At 35.4% G+C, this 14,613-nt stretch overlaps 2 protein-coding genes across 3 annotated transcripts; both read right to left on the bottom strand.

The window, feature by feature from the left end:
* Positions 1–3,253: 3,253 nt before the first annotated feature.
* LOC7463577 (protochlorophyllide-dependent translocon component 52, chloroplastic) lies at positions 3,254–6,406 on the bottom strand. Its single transcript, XM_024596547.2, has 6 exons — positions 5,790–6,406; positions 4,880–5,067; positions 4,538–4,627; positions 4,110–4,449; positions 3,781–3,968; positions 3,254–3,681 (listed from the first exon to the last, which is right to left on the bottom strand). The coding sequence occupies exons 1-6, from the start codon at positions 6,309–6,311 to the stop codon at positions 3,426–3,428; spliced, it is 1,584 nt and encodes a 527-aa protein (XP_024452315.2). The 5' UTR covers positions 6,312–6,406; the 3' UTR covers positions 3,254–3,425.
* A 452-nt stretch (positions 6,407–6,858) lies between these two features.
* Positions 6,859–12,248, bottom strand: LOC7463578 (protochlorophyllide-dependent translocon component 52, chloroplastic). Of its 2 annotated transcripts, XM_024596984.2 has the most exons (7): positions 11,519–12,238; positions 11,195–11,382; positions 8,754–8,839; positions 8,492–8,679; positions 8,017–8,205; positions 7,435–7,622; positions 6,859–7,344 (listed from the first exon to the last, which is right to left on the bottom strand). In XM_024596984.2, the coding sequence occupies exons 1-7, from the start codon at positions 12,035–12,037 to the stop codon at positions 7,107–7,109; spliced, it is 1,596 nt and encodes a 531-aa protein (XP_024452752.1). In that variant the 5' UTR covers positions 12,038–12,238; the 3' UTR covers positions 6,859–7,106. The 2 variants fall into 2 exon arrangements, with proteins under 2 accessions (XP_024452752.1, XP_052307100.1); XM_052451140.1 differs by lacking the exon at positions 8,017–8,205 and having other exon boundaries at positions 11,519–12,248.
* Positions 12,249–14,613: the final 2,365 nt, after the last annotated feature.

Here is a 14,613-nt window from a genome sequence, read left to right as displayed (position 1 = left end):
CAAGGATCTAATTGAAAGTTGGAAGGATTTATTTGGTTTGGTCGAAGGTTTAATTGAAAGGATAATCAATTTTCAAAAGGAAATTTGGACAAAAAATGAAGGAATTAAAAGTTTAAGGGTTTGATTGAAGTCTGGAGTAGCATAATTAATTGAACCAGGGGTCAGATTGCAAGAAATTTAAGATTTAAAGGTCAATTAAGGGTCTTATTGAAGAATTTCAGAAACGAGGACTATAGTGGAAAAGAAGCCAGACTTGGATAAGCGAAGTTTGTTAAATCAAGGACTAGATTGCAAGCAATTCAAAGCTTAAGAGTCAATAAAGGACCATGTTGAATGATTTCGATAAGATAGACTGCTTTGCGAAAGGCGCTTAAATATAAGGATTCTAATTGAAATACCAGGGATGCAATTGAAAGGATCTTAAAATTGCGATAGTAATTGAGGGGTTTGACCAACCAACATATTTCTCAAGAACAAGGACTGAAAGTGAGTTGAAAACAGATCGATCCACGACATCGATATGGGCATAACCAACATTCCTATTTTGAGAGATGGCTTGATTCTATAAGCAGACAGCCCTATTTATACTGGCAAGTTTCTTGGATCCTTATTGCTGGACTTTCAATTTTAGACATGATCAAGATTTCGAAGCTGAACTTTCATAGCATGCTTGGTTTGGACTTCAGAACTGAAGGCTAGATATAGGAGAAGGCAAGGAAGTAAATCTTGAAGAATGCCCTAGATCAAAATTTCAAAAGCAGTGCATCAAGTATCTTGGTCCAGTGAGACTCCATGCACTACATTTTATTTGTATTTTAACCTAAATAAAATGCTTTCACTGATAAACATCTACCATTACAGATGGAAAGGAAGGCCTACGAAGTTGTTATAGAGGATGGGAAGCTTCTCTACAAGGAGCTAAGTGGATTTTTATCCTCAGCACATCAAAGTTGATTATTTTTTTGTCCTCGCACTTCAAAAAGAATTAATGAACATGATTTCATAAACTGTTCATAATTTTATATTAAAATTCCGCGTAATCCATCAATAAATAAATAGAGATAATTAACAAGTAGTTAACGAAATTACCCATATCGACGGGCCCTCAACAATTCCAGTTTATTTGACGAAAGTGCTTCAAATTCTATGCATGATGCCTGTCGGTTTCAAACAAAGGAGAAGCGTTAATTTTGTGGAAATTAATGTTCACCTTTTCTTTGACAAAAGTGCTTCAAAAATCTTCATGGTTTTGTTTCTTCATAGCCGACCAATCCCTCCAGACTGACAAGTATGCTGGAGACTAATTTCAATTAATTTTCATGGAAATTTAATGTAAGCCAAAACAACATGAAAGCCAAATAAGAACCTCTTTTTACTGACCATTTAGATAGTGGCCGAGTGGTAAAAGTTTGGGATCAAGAGGTTTGCTCTCTCTATAGTCTCAAGTTCAAGCCATGTGGTTGCTCATATGATGGTCACTAGAGGTTTACATGGTCGTTAACTTCAGGGCCCATGGAATCAGTCGAGGTGCGTCCAAGTTCGCCCGGACACCTACTTTCAACAAAAAAAAAAAAAAAAAACCTCTTTTTACTGGTACATTTGGATCTCGCTATTCCATATGGATGTGAGTAGCGGGAGCCGGGAGGTAAGCACGAGTATTAGATCGGATGATTTGGAAATTAATCGCCGACTTTCCTCGTGTATTTCCCGAATTTGTGCGGATTATTGAAAGCCAAACACATCCTCAATAAATCGGCGGTATAGGAAATAACTCGCTCAAGAGTGAGATAATCCGCACAAACTCGGGAAATACACGAGGAAAGTGGGCGATTAATTTCCAAATCATCGGAGAAAGAACGTGAACAGAAGTAATCGGTGTTTAATTGGAAAACAATTGGCCGATTACTCTGAAGCATCGGGAATAAATATAAAAATCAGTGATTAGTGAAAGACTCGGCGAACGAAACGTGGTCATAATCGGCGATTAATTGAAAAACAGTCCGTTCATTGCTAGTAGGCGATCTTCAAAAAAATAATAGGCAGTTTTTAATGAGGAAGGTTGTCGATTCATCGGCGATCTTTGTAAGTTAATGATCGTGAATTCCTCGGAGATTTAGATGAAAAAAGGATCGGAGGTTACTCGGCGATCGTTTGGATTGAAGAACCGGCAGTCCCCCGGCATTCTTTTCAAGTAAATAATCTGCGATTAATCGGCAACTAGTCAAGTGAAAATATCGGAAGGAGTTTGGGCTATATAGGCTTCTGTCGCTTTGTCTTCGAGCCTTGAAAAAATCACGCCTTACTCTGCCTTTAATTTTTATTTCAAGGACTTTGAAATAATTAAATTGCTAAAATGTAAAATGAAATTTAGTTAGGAGCTGAACCATAAAAGATTTCTTAGCATTAATATAAGATTTTCTTACTATATAATAAAGATTTTTTTAAGTAATGGGTTTCTTAAAGAAAATTATAATCTAATAACCTTTTAATTTCTTAATTACTTTATAATTACAGCAAAACCAAATTATAAAATGCAATTACATCTCAAGAGGTATTTTATTTTAGGTTGAAAATCACCGAATCCTAAATCATTAGAATTATAAAAATTCTAATGATCTGACAGTAAGCTGATTCAAATAAAAATTCTAAATCATGTCAGGATTATAATATCTATAAACATAATTAAATTAATAAAAGCTAAATAAATAATTTTTTAATGAAAGAAAGAAAATTTAAATTTAGATTGGAAAAAATAAAAATAAAAAGGAGGCACAAATGAAATAAACAAGTCTAGCGTGAACATGTATTTTCTTAGACTTAGCTCTATTCCACTTAGTTTATAAATAAATTTATTAGGGCTTTTGCATGATCCTCTGATATCAGATACACTAATAATGCAGGAGCATCATCTTCTTCTTGGAGTGGAGATTTTGGTGGCAAGACCTATTATGGAATAGGCCTTGCCCACTGGTTATGTGACCTGTGCTTCATTTTATGGAAGCGTGGCTGCATCAAAATCACAAACTGACATCACTAGATACCACTGAGAAAACTCATCTAACTTCTCCTCTTTTTCAGCTGGTTCAGGTTCTGCTTATGCTGGGACTGACCATGATGATATGGTGGTAAGGAGCTTGGACTTTGATATATATTTATATAACTGGTGAAAGTGATGAAATTGGAATTGAGAAAACAGGGACTCGTGCTCTACTTCATTCTGTTCTCGTCTAATCATGCCTTACCCTGTCCAATGTACCAAAAGCACACTAATATCATTCAACAAACAAGTAAATATACTGTCTAGCAAGCTCTCCAAGTTTGCTCGCTCCCTATATAATTTTTTCACAAAGACTCTGTAAGTTTTCTCGTATACAATGCAATATGGTGTTTCCAACACCACGAAATTGATGTTCAAAATAATAAAATTAAAGAAGGGCATGATTGTAGTCATGAAAATGAAAATTCTTGTAAATGAAGTGAGCCAACCATCTTGAAGCTGCAAAACACAGGATTGCCATTAATACAAGTGAAGTTCTCGCGGCTGCTGACATTGCATTCTGCTTGGTTGCTGCAACAGCACCGATTGAACCAAAGGATATCACTTGCAGCGCAACCTCAAGTGCATTAAGACTCTTGTATGCAAGGCTGCAGCTGCTGCAATTCACTACATGTGACCTGTACCTGCAAGAATCCATTGCCAATAGCTTCATATGAATTATGAAGCTAAAAATAACCAAGATGAACTTTGAGTCTAAACTTTTCGGGTTGTGCATAAGTTACCTGTCCATTAGTTGTTCTTTCGGAGGAGTTGGAGGGAGTGCTCCGCTGAACTTGCCTCCCCAGTTAATCTGACCACCTGAGTACGTCTTTAACCACCTTCTGAAAGCAACAACTTGAGCATCTGACTTTGTTGGCACAAAACAGGCCTTTTGCCAGTTGGTAGGGCCAACTTCCATTATCCTACGCTCCTGCGAAAAACAGGCCATTAGGAACCAGTTGTTCTGATTCTCCAGAACAGAACTTCACTAGATATCCGCCATACCATGATGGTTTCGCATTAGGATTGTGATATTGAGACTATACTTTAACTTTTATGGTAATAGTGTTACCTCTAAGTGGAGAAGATACAAATCGGAATCTAGAATCCGATTTTGCGACAAATGAAACACCCATCTTGGCATAATCCGGTCCATCCACACTCCAAAATTTCTTGGGAATGTGTATATTAATCTGCTCTTACCAGGACCAACTGGAACACAGAAAAAAAGAAGCAGCCCTCTTCTCTGTGGCTCATTACCTTTCTTCGGCGGCAGACTGAAAGCAGATTTATATACACAAGGTGCCATAAAATTAGTAATTCCACCAAATCTGCTAGCATGAAAACCTTCTTTATCTAACTTGTTTATGGTTATATCAATCGGCGCGCCACCTTCTCTATCGAGCTTGACTGTGAAAGAAAAGAAAATATATGGTGTTAATCAGATATACTAACCGTATATACAAGGAAATATGAGCACAATGTAGCAGTAGTTCTTATCTGTTCTTGGCTGGTGGACCTGGCAGCAGCTTAAAATGTGCATATGGAACATGAGCTGGGTCTACTAGATTTTCAATCAAGATTTCATACCTGAAAATGATAACTTAGCTTACCTTAAAAAATCCGAGGACAATTCGTTAAGAACTGCTGAATAGAACTTTAATCTTTCCTCATAATCATGAATGCTAGATGGAGATATAATTTGGAGAAGAATATATTCCTCAGATTTCACCAAAAAAAGAATATATTCAACACGAGCATTAGAAAGGGTCCTAAGTTCAGCTGAGAAACGAGGAAAATGTAAGAAGAAATCTACACATGGCAAGAGAAAATCATGCGTACCCAAAAGGAAATTCTCTGTTTCCCATTGTTTTGATATACGATGGGTCATCCAACTCTGCAATGTAGGGGGGCTTCTTACTGGAAAGGATATCTTTGTATTCAGGACTAGAATTTGGCCAAAACCAAACAATGTCATTCTGCACAGTAGTTGGATATGCAGCTACACAAGCTTTCTTGAATGTGTGAACCTGGATAAGTAATGGCTTGGAAACGTCAGATATATCAGCTTCTGCTCAATGAACAACAAACGAAATTTCCAAATTATTATGTTCTTCGACTTTTCTTACAAGTCAAGAATGAAATCATCAATCACATAATCCAAGAGCTGTGATTCACGAGTACTCAAGAATCTATTATACAAGCAGCAGTCTCAAAGTTTAGAGGGTCAAAAATAAAATGAAAAATACTAAGAAGTACATATTAACAGATATGGTCAAACAAGAGAGCCAGCCATGGATGTAGCCAAAGGGCTGCAGACAAGTGATTTAAGACAGCCTTTCAGTTAGGATGAGAGTGCTCATTTATGAACTTTTCAAGTCCAGAATAAGAAGTATCCAGGCATGCCACACCAGTCACAAGTTCATCACATGGAGGAAGTAATGAAAAATGCTCCCTTGACTTCCTAGGTTTAAAGCTTGAAGCAGCGCTTAGAGGAATTTATTAAATTCCTTTGAATGTATCAACTTGATATGGGGAATGCGCCCTTAAGATCGTCCATGAAGGGACTTATTCATGGTTGACGCGCAAACTAGCATGAGAATACTTCTTGTTATCGAAAAAAATAACAACTAAAGATACTTTAAGGGTTGTGAAAGAGAACACTTTCTAGGTTCATATCTTCGTTTTCTTTTCTTCACAACAAAAAAGCAAGAAGAAGAATCTTATCATTCAAAGTATGAGGATTCAGTACCGGAGGACCATCTGGGGGTGCCTGAGGAATAAATTTGCAATCACCAGAGCCATTGAAACACCAGCCATGGTACACACACTGCAACCTCCCCCACTGATCAATTCTTCCTTCAGACAATGGTGCCAATCTATGAGGACATGTATCATCAAAGACCTTCCATTCATTCTCATTCCTGTCCCACCACACCACTAAATCAAGTCCCATCACCTTCTTTGCATGTGGCACTCTCTTATCCAAGTCACAAACCGGCATTACTGGATACCATTGTGCATACCAATCAAACGTCTCTTGCTGGCTATCGGTTTCAAGTGCTGGCTCGGTTGGGTCTAAGGTCTCGGTTGAAACAGATGAGGACAAGGTAGTAAGGATCTTGGAGCTTGACTTGTTTCTGTCATATGACTGAACAAATGAACTGGGTATTGAACTGAACTGAAAATGCAAGAACTGGGATTTGCGGAGTACTTGAGCTGGTGTTGCTGGAATGTGAGGTGAAGGGACAAAGGAAGCATTGAGAGCTTCCATTTCTGCTTGTGTATGTGAGTGAGGTCTTTACTGCTTAATTATCTGTAAGCACTTTACATTTTGAATGGATTAGAGATTTTTTGTGGTTTAGACACAAAACAACTTATGATCTGCACCATTTTGTGTGGTTGTGAAACACTTCCTTTTTTGTGGTGGTGTGGCACTTGCTTTGCCTTCTGGTGTGTTTTTTGCATCTGTTTTTTTACCTTTCTTATTTTTCTACCGTGGCCCTGATTTTTGACTATCATGCTTTAAGGATTCTCATTTCATTAGCTACGAACTTTTATCTATAGCCTTTGTCTCGAGTCAGGAAAAAAAAAACAGAGAGATAGAAGTGACATATTCTCATGTCCTGTAACAAAAATTCAATCTAAAATTATCCTACAAAGAAATTTATTTTATATATTTATTTTTATTTTTCCAACCAAATATGTTTTTATTCATTCCAAATATCTTTTCTATTTTAAAACATTAACCAAACATTATCGTATTTATCATTAACCCTCTTTAATCAACCTAAATTGTTGTTCAAATCCATGCAAGAAACTACAAAATTTAAGTCATATTACTTCATTATCACTAATAATAGTAGAACCTTCAAATAAGATCCTTACAGAAACTTGTCACTCACAAGCCCAAATCCCAATTTCCCACAAGAAACTAACACTGCTCCTCACAAGAAAGCTGGGGTTCTTGCATACAGAACTGCTAATGCCTCACAGAAAGTCTATCCAGCTGCCACAACTTATGAGCACATACGAGATCAGGAGAATCAAGCCATATTTCCAATACACCTTAGTGTAAAGCATGCTTGTAGTCATGGTAGTGGAAGTTCTTGTAGATGAAGTGAGCCAACCATTTTGAACCTGCAAAGCATAATACTGCCACTGCTACCATTACCTTGACATTCTGCTTAGTTGCAGTAGCAATCCCAATTGAAGCTAGAGAAGCAACCTGCAGAACGACCTCTAGTGCATTGAAACGATTATATGCAGCACTGCAACTGCGACAGCTTACAACATGAGACCAGTACCTGAAAAATCAGTTAGAAGTTTAGGAAACATTAAGAAAGTTCCCCACACTGAAATCTTGAATGCTCGTCTTTAATTGTAACAGTCATTACCTGTCCATCAGCTCTTCTCTTGGAGGAGTTGGGGGAAGAGCCCCGCTGTACTTTCCTCTCCAATCAACTTGACCGCCGGCATACTTCTTTAACCATCTTCGGAAACCAACCACAAAGGCATCTGATTTTGTTGGCACAAAGCATGCCTTTTGCCAGTTTGCAAGGCCAATATCCATTATCTTTCGCTCCTGCGAAGAAAATTCCGGGGTCAGTTAATGCTTGTGGAGTCCAAGATCCAACATTGTATGATAAACGGGTACTCCATGCAGCATAAATGTTAACCTAACAGGTTCTTTCCTATCAGATAAATTTCCATAGAGGTGCTGGATGAAATAGATTTGAAATATACCGTTGTTCCAAAGAAAGGCAAACCATAGGAATTTAGATTTCTGTTGATCCTGCAGGATGGATACCCCATTGGCAACCCATTAACTATCCACTTTGACATCTATTGACCTTTCTACAGGGTTATCTCTCAGTTATTTCTTACAGATATAATAGCGTATTATAATAACTGAAGCTGTAATAAATCAGCTCACTGCATGCTGTAGAGAAGAACGCTTTGATAAACAGAAAAATTACCTCCAAATGAAGGAGATATAGATCTGAATCCACAACTATGTTTACTCCCAAATGAGTCAAGAACCGCGGAAAAACTTTGAAAATCCAAATTCCAAAGTTTTGTGGGAAGACCCATATTAATCTGCTTCTCCCTGGACTAACTGGAATGCAAAAAAAGACTAAGACAGCTTTCTGTTGCCTGGAAGGTGGCTGCACCAAGAAGTTTTTTATGAAACAAGAAGACAACAACAAGAGAAGTAACAAGCCTAAAATAACTTTGACTTGTGATTCTACTACAAGCAGTGTCATTCTTGTTAAAGTAAACTAGATAGTAGGCTTCTGTGACTATGAGTGATTATGCAGACAAATTCGCAGACGACCTAAAACCGGCCCGGCAAGCAATCGAATATTAAGACATGGAAACATGTGGCCTTGTCATGTGTTCCTATAAATGGCATCCTAACTATGTCGTGTCTCTTATCATGTAAATGCTTACCTTTTCTGTTCCATCTGATGATACAATTCCTTCACCTTTATCAACCACAGGACTACTGTATGCATAAGAGACACAGGGTGCGATAAATTTATTAGTACCATACTGATCCTGATCTCCAAGGAAACCATCTATGCCTAGCTTCTTGACACTCAATTCAACTGGGCAGCCCCCTTCTCTGTCAGCCTTAACTGCAGGGAAAGTTTTAGTTTGAATCATATGAACTACATAAACAAAGAGAATGGAACACGATGCCTTAAAATACCTTTCGGTGGTCGAGTTCTGATAATTCCATAATGTGCATAGGTAACATGAGCAGGATCCATCAGGTTTTCAATCAAGATTTCATATCTGAAAGTAGTTTACAAAAGTAAAGCAAAATCATCAACGTTTTATCTTACATCAAATATTCTCCTTCCAGAGCAGGAAAGCATATTAAAAACTCTATCAAACATTACATGGAAGGTAATTCTTGTCGGTATTACATCTGTAGGACCCAGATTTTTATCCAAACTCATCGAGTCATTCCAAACCCAACCTAAATTAATCTAAATATATAAAAAACATCACAAGAGAATTGTTTTTCTCTCTTCTAATTATTGTGGTTGTCGTAACTCTTCTCTTATCAGGCAAAGAATTTCAATTTTTTATCTTAAAAGTAACAAGTAAGTGGTTTCATCTCATGTTGCTTTTAATTATGATTTATTTGTGAAAAGATTAAAAAAGAGATTAAGGTTTATAAGAATTTAAAGTTTATGTTGTTAAGATTGATTCATGATTATTATAGATTTAAGTTAAGTGATTGATTTTGGGTGTATTGTTAAAAATAAGAATTTGTAAATTGATTTGTTATACGTTAACAAATTCATTTCAACTTTGCTGGAAAATCTGGAAAGAATGACCTTGAGTTTGAAGATGATGAAATTTTATTTTGGTCCTTGATTTATGAAGATTATAGTTTAGTCTCTAAACTTTCAAAAATTATAATTTGAACCCTAAATGTATTTTGAGATTCTAAGCGGTATTATCATGAGGTTAGGATGATGAATCTCAACTTGATAATTGATTTGGAATATTTTCAGTTTTGTCCCTTAATTTTAGAAATTTACATTTTAGTCCTTGGACTTTAAAAAATTACAGTTCGGTCTTTCTGGCCATGATTGAGGATGGTTTATGGGTGAAATTTCAGTATGGTTATGTATTTACAGTTTGGTCCTCCAATTTTGGTAAAGTTATGTTTTGGTCCCTATTTTTAGAAAATTATCATTTTAGTCCCTAAACTTAGGAGACTAAACCTGGTTTTCTGTTATTTATTGGAATCTTTTATTTAGATTGTTTTGGGTTGTTTTTTAGTATATTCTGTATATTTGTTGTAGGTTAGCCTAATAATACTCAATAGGATTTTCTGGTCTTTTATCTGATATTCCTTTTAGTTTATATTTTCTAGGTGAGTGAGATAATCTTTAATATGCATGTAATATAAATAAATATGTATGTTGATTATATAATGAGTACGACTAGTTAATTTCTTGAATATTTATATCTGTTGTTTGATTTTTCGAGTACCTATCTATTCTTGAATTTGCATATGCATTTTGTTAAACTAAATTTTATTCGATATGATATACATTGCTTTAATAATTATGCGAATATCGAAAGCGTGAGGGTGCGTGCCTTCTTAACTCCTTCGCTGACGCGTCACCCATAGTCTAGCTTTGTCCTCCTTAAGCTTCGTTTCTTTGCTAACCTTCGTGTCTTTCAGTGCTTCAAGGCCCCAGAATCCACTGGACATCTCAGCGGCGGGATTGAATACCCGCATCCGTTATAGATTTCATCTTCGTTAAAAGAGCAATCTAGATTTTTGAAGCAAAGGTAAGCTTGTTGACTCAATTAAAATGACCTTCGACCACAAAGAGTTTTTCAATCTTTATAAAGTCAAGTCCATAAGATACCACAGCTTTTAGTTACTTCAATGAATTTTCTTAACAAGTTTTCTCACACTTTGTCTCCCATCGGTATGGTGGGGAAGCCTTGTTAGACGTCTCAAGACTTTCAGAAGAAGAAGAGAAACTGGAGGTCACAATCCAGCGTTTGATTGCCAAAAAAGTAGTATGCCTTGATATAGAACTTATCAGTAACTATATGCTAACATAGAGTAGTTAGTTTATGTGTACATAATATTATGTATACTTAGCTAATAAGAGAGGCATCAGCCTATGGTGACTAATCCTCCCACAATGGTCACCTCCGAGTACTTTATGATAATATGCTTAGTATGTATTTATGTATATCAAGATAAATTGACTTGCAAACTATTAATATCTAAAATATATATATTAAATGTTATTTTCTCAGTAAATTGCCTTTTATTTTTAATATTATTTAATGAGGTTCTTAGTTTCTTTTAGTAGGTGAATTTGTTGAGTTTTCCTACTTATTCAATTTTAAATTATCATTTGATTTTATAAAATGCTGCTTGAATTTTATACAATTTTGTTTATAATATGCATGTTCTAAAGCTTAGCATAGATGAGATGTACTTGCAACACTTCTTAGTCATGATCCCATGATTCGGTTCTGTGGCAACTTAATTATGCCCCAAAATCTACATGCCGAAACAGCAAATTAATGTAGCCACATTACATCAAGCCAAAAGGAAAATTATAGTTTTGAAATAAAAATGAGGAACACCTGAGATTTGCATACCCGTAAGGAATATCTCTACAACCAGTTAACTTGATAAAAGATGGATCATCCAATTCTGGGATTGTGGGAGGCTGCTTCTTGGTAATGATATCTTTGTACTGAGGATCGGAGTTCGGCCAAAACCAGACGATGTCATGATGCACTGTGCTTGGATAAACTGCTACACAAGCTTTCTTGAATGTGTGGACCTGCATCATGTGAAGAAGGATCCGATTGTATCCAAAATAATAAGGCGAAGTTAAGCTTCAAAACGATAAATTAAGAAAACACATGAATGATGAAACATGCTAACTAAAGTTGTATAGAATTTTGAGGACTGATTACTGGAGGACCATCTGGTGATGCTTGAGGGATGAATTTGCAGTCACCAGAACCATTGAAACACCAACCATGGTACACACACTGCAACCTTCCCCATTGATCAATTCTTCCTTCAGATAATGGAGCCAGCCTATGAGGACAAGCATCACCAAAGACTTTCCATGTATTCTCATTCCTATCCCACCACAGCACAATATCAAGACCCATCACCCTTTTTGCGTGCGGCACCCTCTTGTCCAAGTCACAAACTAGCATAATTGGATACCACTGTGCATACCAGTCAAACTTCTCTCCTTGAGAATCAACTTCAAGTTCTGGCTCAGGTGTTACTGTTGGAACAGAGGATGGTGATGATGATATGGTTGTGAAAAGCTTGGATTTTGATGATGTCTTCTGATGAATTCTTGAGAAAGACGAACTGTGTATTGGATTAAACTGAAAACTCATCAACTTGGGTTTGTAGAATTGGGTTTCGCTCACTAAACTCGGGATACAAACGTAGGGAGTTCTTACACCTACCATGGTTGCTTGTTTTCAGTGCTGAAACAGGAGAGTGAGAAATGGTAATAGTCAAGAGAAGAGTATCAAATTTTCTTTTGGAGAAGTTGGAAGAGGTGCTCCACTGAACTTACCTCCAAAGATACCAAACTTAAATCAACCACTCTGATTGCTGTTTTTGTTGGCACTTGAACATTTGGCAATTAGTAGGGTAGCACACTGATGCAGTTGATTCATAAAAGCATGTAGGTGAAGGGTACACACTGCCATCGAATCATTATTTTAATATTTTTCTAAATAAAAAAAAAACTTTCTGTCCGCTTGGATTTGAAAATTTGTATCTGGTTAGAGTTTCTCTTAGGTGTTTAGTTTTCTACCCAAGGCTTTATATTTCAAAGGAGGTCACCTATCAGTGTTGTCTCCTGTATATTCACGAGTTTTTCTCTCTTTCTTTCTGGACTAGCACACTAAGATCAAATATTTTTTAAATTAATATAGTTTAAAAAATTATTTTGAAAGTAGCACAATAATATTTAATTAATATGTGCAAATAGATGTGTTAATTGTAATATATGCGCAGCTCAAATTTCTCTTCTCCAGCAATTTAATTCATCCTCTCGATAGTCAATATTCATATTTTATATAAAATAATCAATGGCTATGAAATTAAGAAAAATAATTCAATAGCCATAAAAAAAAAAGATAACAAGGCAAGAAAGGAAAGAAAAAATAATAATAATGAAGAATGACGCGTTGTAGAGACACTAGAGCTCCGATGAAGATATTTTCAATACCATCAGAAAGATATTAACGAGACTAATTCCGTAGACACCATAGAAAATCAACTTTAAAGTTAATGATGAGATGTCAGTAAATGACCAAGTCGTTGTTTTTAGATGGAATTAATGTACAACTCACTACTAGCTTTGAAGTTGGTTTTTTTGTTGTTTATGGATTTACCTTATCGATATTTTTTTTATAATACTAAGATTGTAATCATCGGAATTCTGGTGTATCTCCGATACATTTTTTTTTCTTTTTCCTCTCTTCTTTCTTATTTTTTTTGTGTCATGTCATCTTTTTTTTATGGCCTTTGAATTATTTTTGTCCATTTTATAGCCATTGATTCTTTATAAAATATACATAGTGATTTTTTAGAGGATGAATTAATTTGGAGGAGAAGAGAAATTTGAGTTGTGCAGATGCTATATGCATAACATACCTATTAACTAATGTGTTAATTTAAGAATTTTTTTTTTTTAACTATATTAGTTAGTTTGTAAAATATTTTATCTCACTATAGGAAAAAAAAAAAAAGACTCTTTTTAACCGCGGTCACAACATAAGTACCCAGCAATGTGCTAAAGTAGTTTATTCAGCTGCCCCAATTGTATAGTTAAAAAACACATGGGAGAAGAAGAAGAAGAAGAAGATGATCAACCATGTGCAGTAAGATCATGCATGCACTCACCAACCAATTAAGAACATATTGTCAACAAACCTCAGCGAAAAAGCATGATTAATTATGGACTTCTTTTCAAAAGAAGTATTTGAAAAGGAACAGAATGTGTTTCATTTTCTTTCACTAAAATATAATAAATATTAACTCTCTCTGATTAACCTTGGCTTGTACAGCCTAATTTTTTATAACAGTACTGCTCTGTAAAGCCATTAAAACACGAGATTGAATTAGAAAAACAAGCTATATATATACATCTAAGACATAATACTACTATACAACCTTCAAATTATTATAAATCTTTCTGGAAAACAGTCGGACTCTTGAATAAAGTCATGAAACTCGTCTTGATAGCGGCTGTATGTATGTTGTGCAAGTCTCAGGCACTGAAGGAAGACGAGAAGCGGAGCTTGCAGTGTCGGTCGTTAACAATAAAGCTATGTAGAGAGTACCTTACAAGAACTTGATGATGCACAAACCCGAGCCCCAATAACAACAAAACTCTACACTGAGAGAGCTAAAGTTTATTCAGCTGTCAAATTCTTAATTATAAGGCTTGGAAAAAGACATCAGCTTTTACTGTGGAGTGCACAGTGCAATCCACTGTAAAAGTCTGGCTGTTGCCTTTTAGTTAGAGGAATGGAAAATCATGCATTCGTCAGTACAATCAAAGCAATATTTTCAACACACCTCAGCGAAAAGCATGAATTTATATAATATAGTCAATCTATGGTTGTGGAAAGTATATGCTCCCCGAGGAATGTTGTTTACAAAATAAAAAACCTAAAGACTATATAAATTAAAATAAGGTATCTTATTTATTAAAAACCCTTTCATCTTTTAGATGCTCTCTCTCGTTTTTTTACATTTTCTACCATAATAATTGTTTTTAAATAACAACTTATTAGAACCATAATTAATAAAAATATATAAAAATACTTTTTAATAATTTGACGTGAATATCTTAGAAAGAAAACGAGTAATATAGTGCTAGGCGTTGTTACGGTGGATCTTTCAGAATTCATTATTTAATTAATAATAAGATAATTAAAAAAATGCATGAAAGATAATGAATAAAACTATATAAAAAATTTATTTTTCCATTCAAATATCTTTTGTTCATGTGATTTTTTTAAGATAA

This window comes from Populus trichocarpa, chromosome 3, assembly GCF_000002775.5.
Source record: "Populus trichocarpa isolate Nisqually-1 chromosome 3, P.trichocarpa_v4.1, whole genome shotgun sequence".
Classification (NCBI taxonomy): domain Eukaryota; kingdom Viridiplantae; phylum Streptophyta; class Magnoliopsida; order Malpighiales; family Salicaceae; genus Populus; species Populus trichocarpa.
Note: the sequence above shows the minus strand (reverse complement) of the source record. Positions and strands in the feature narration are given on the sequence as shown.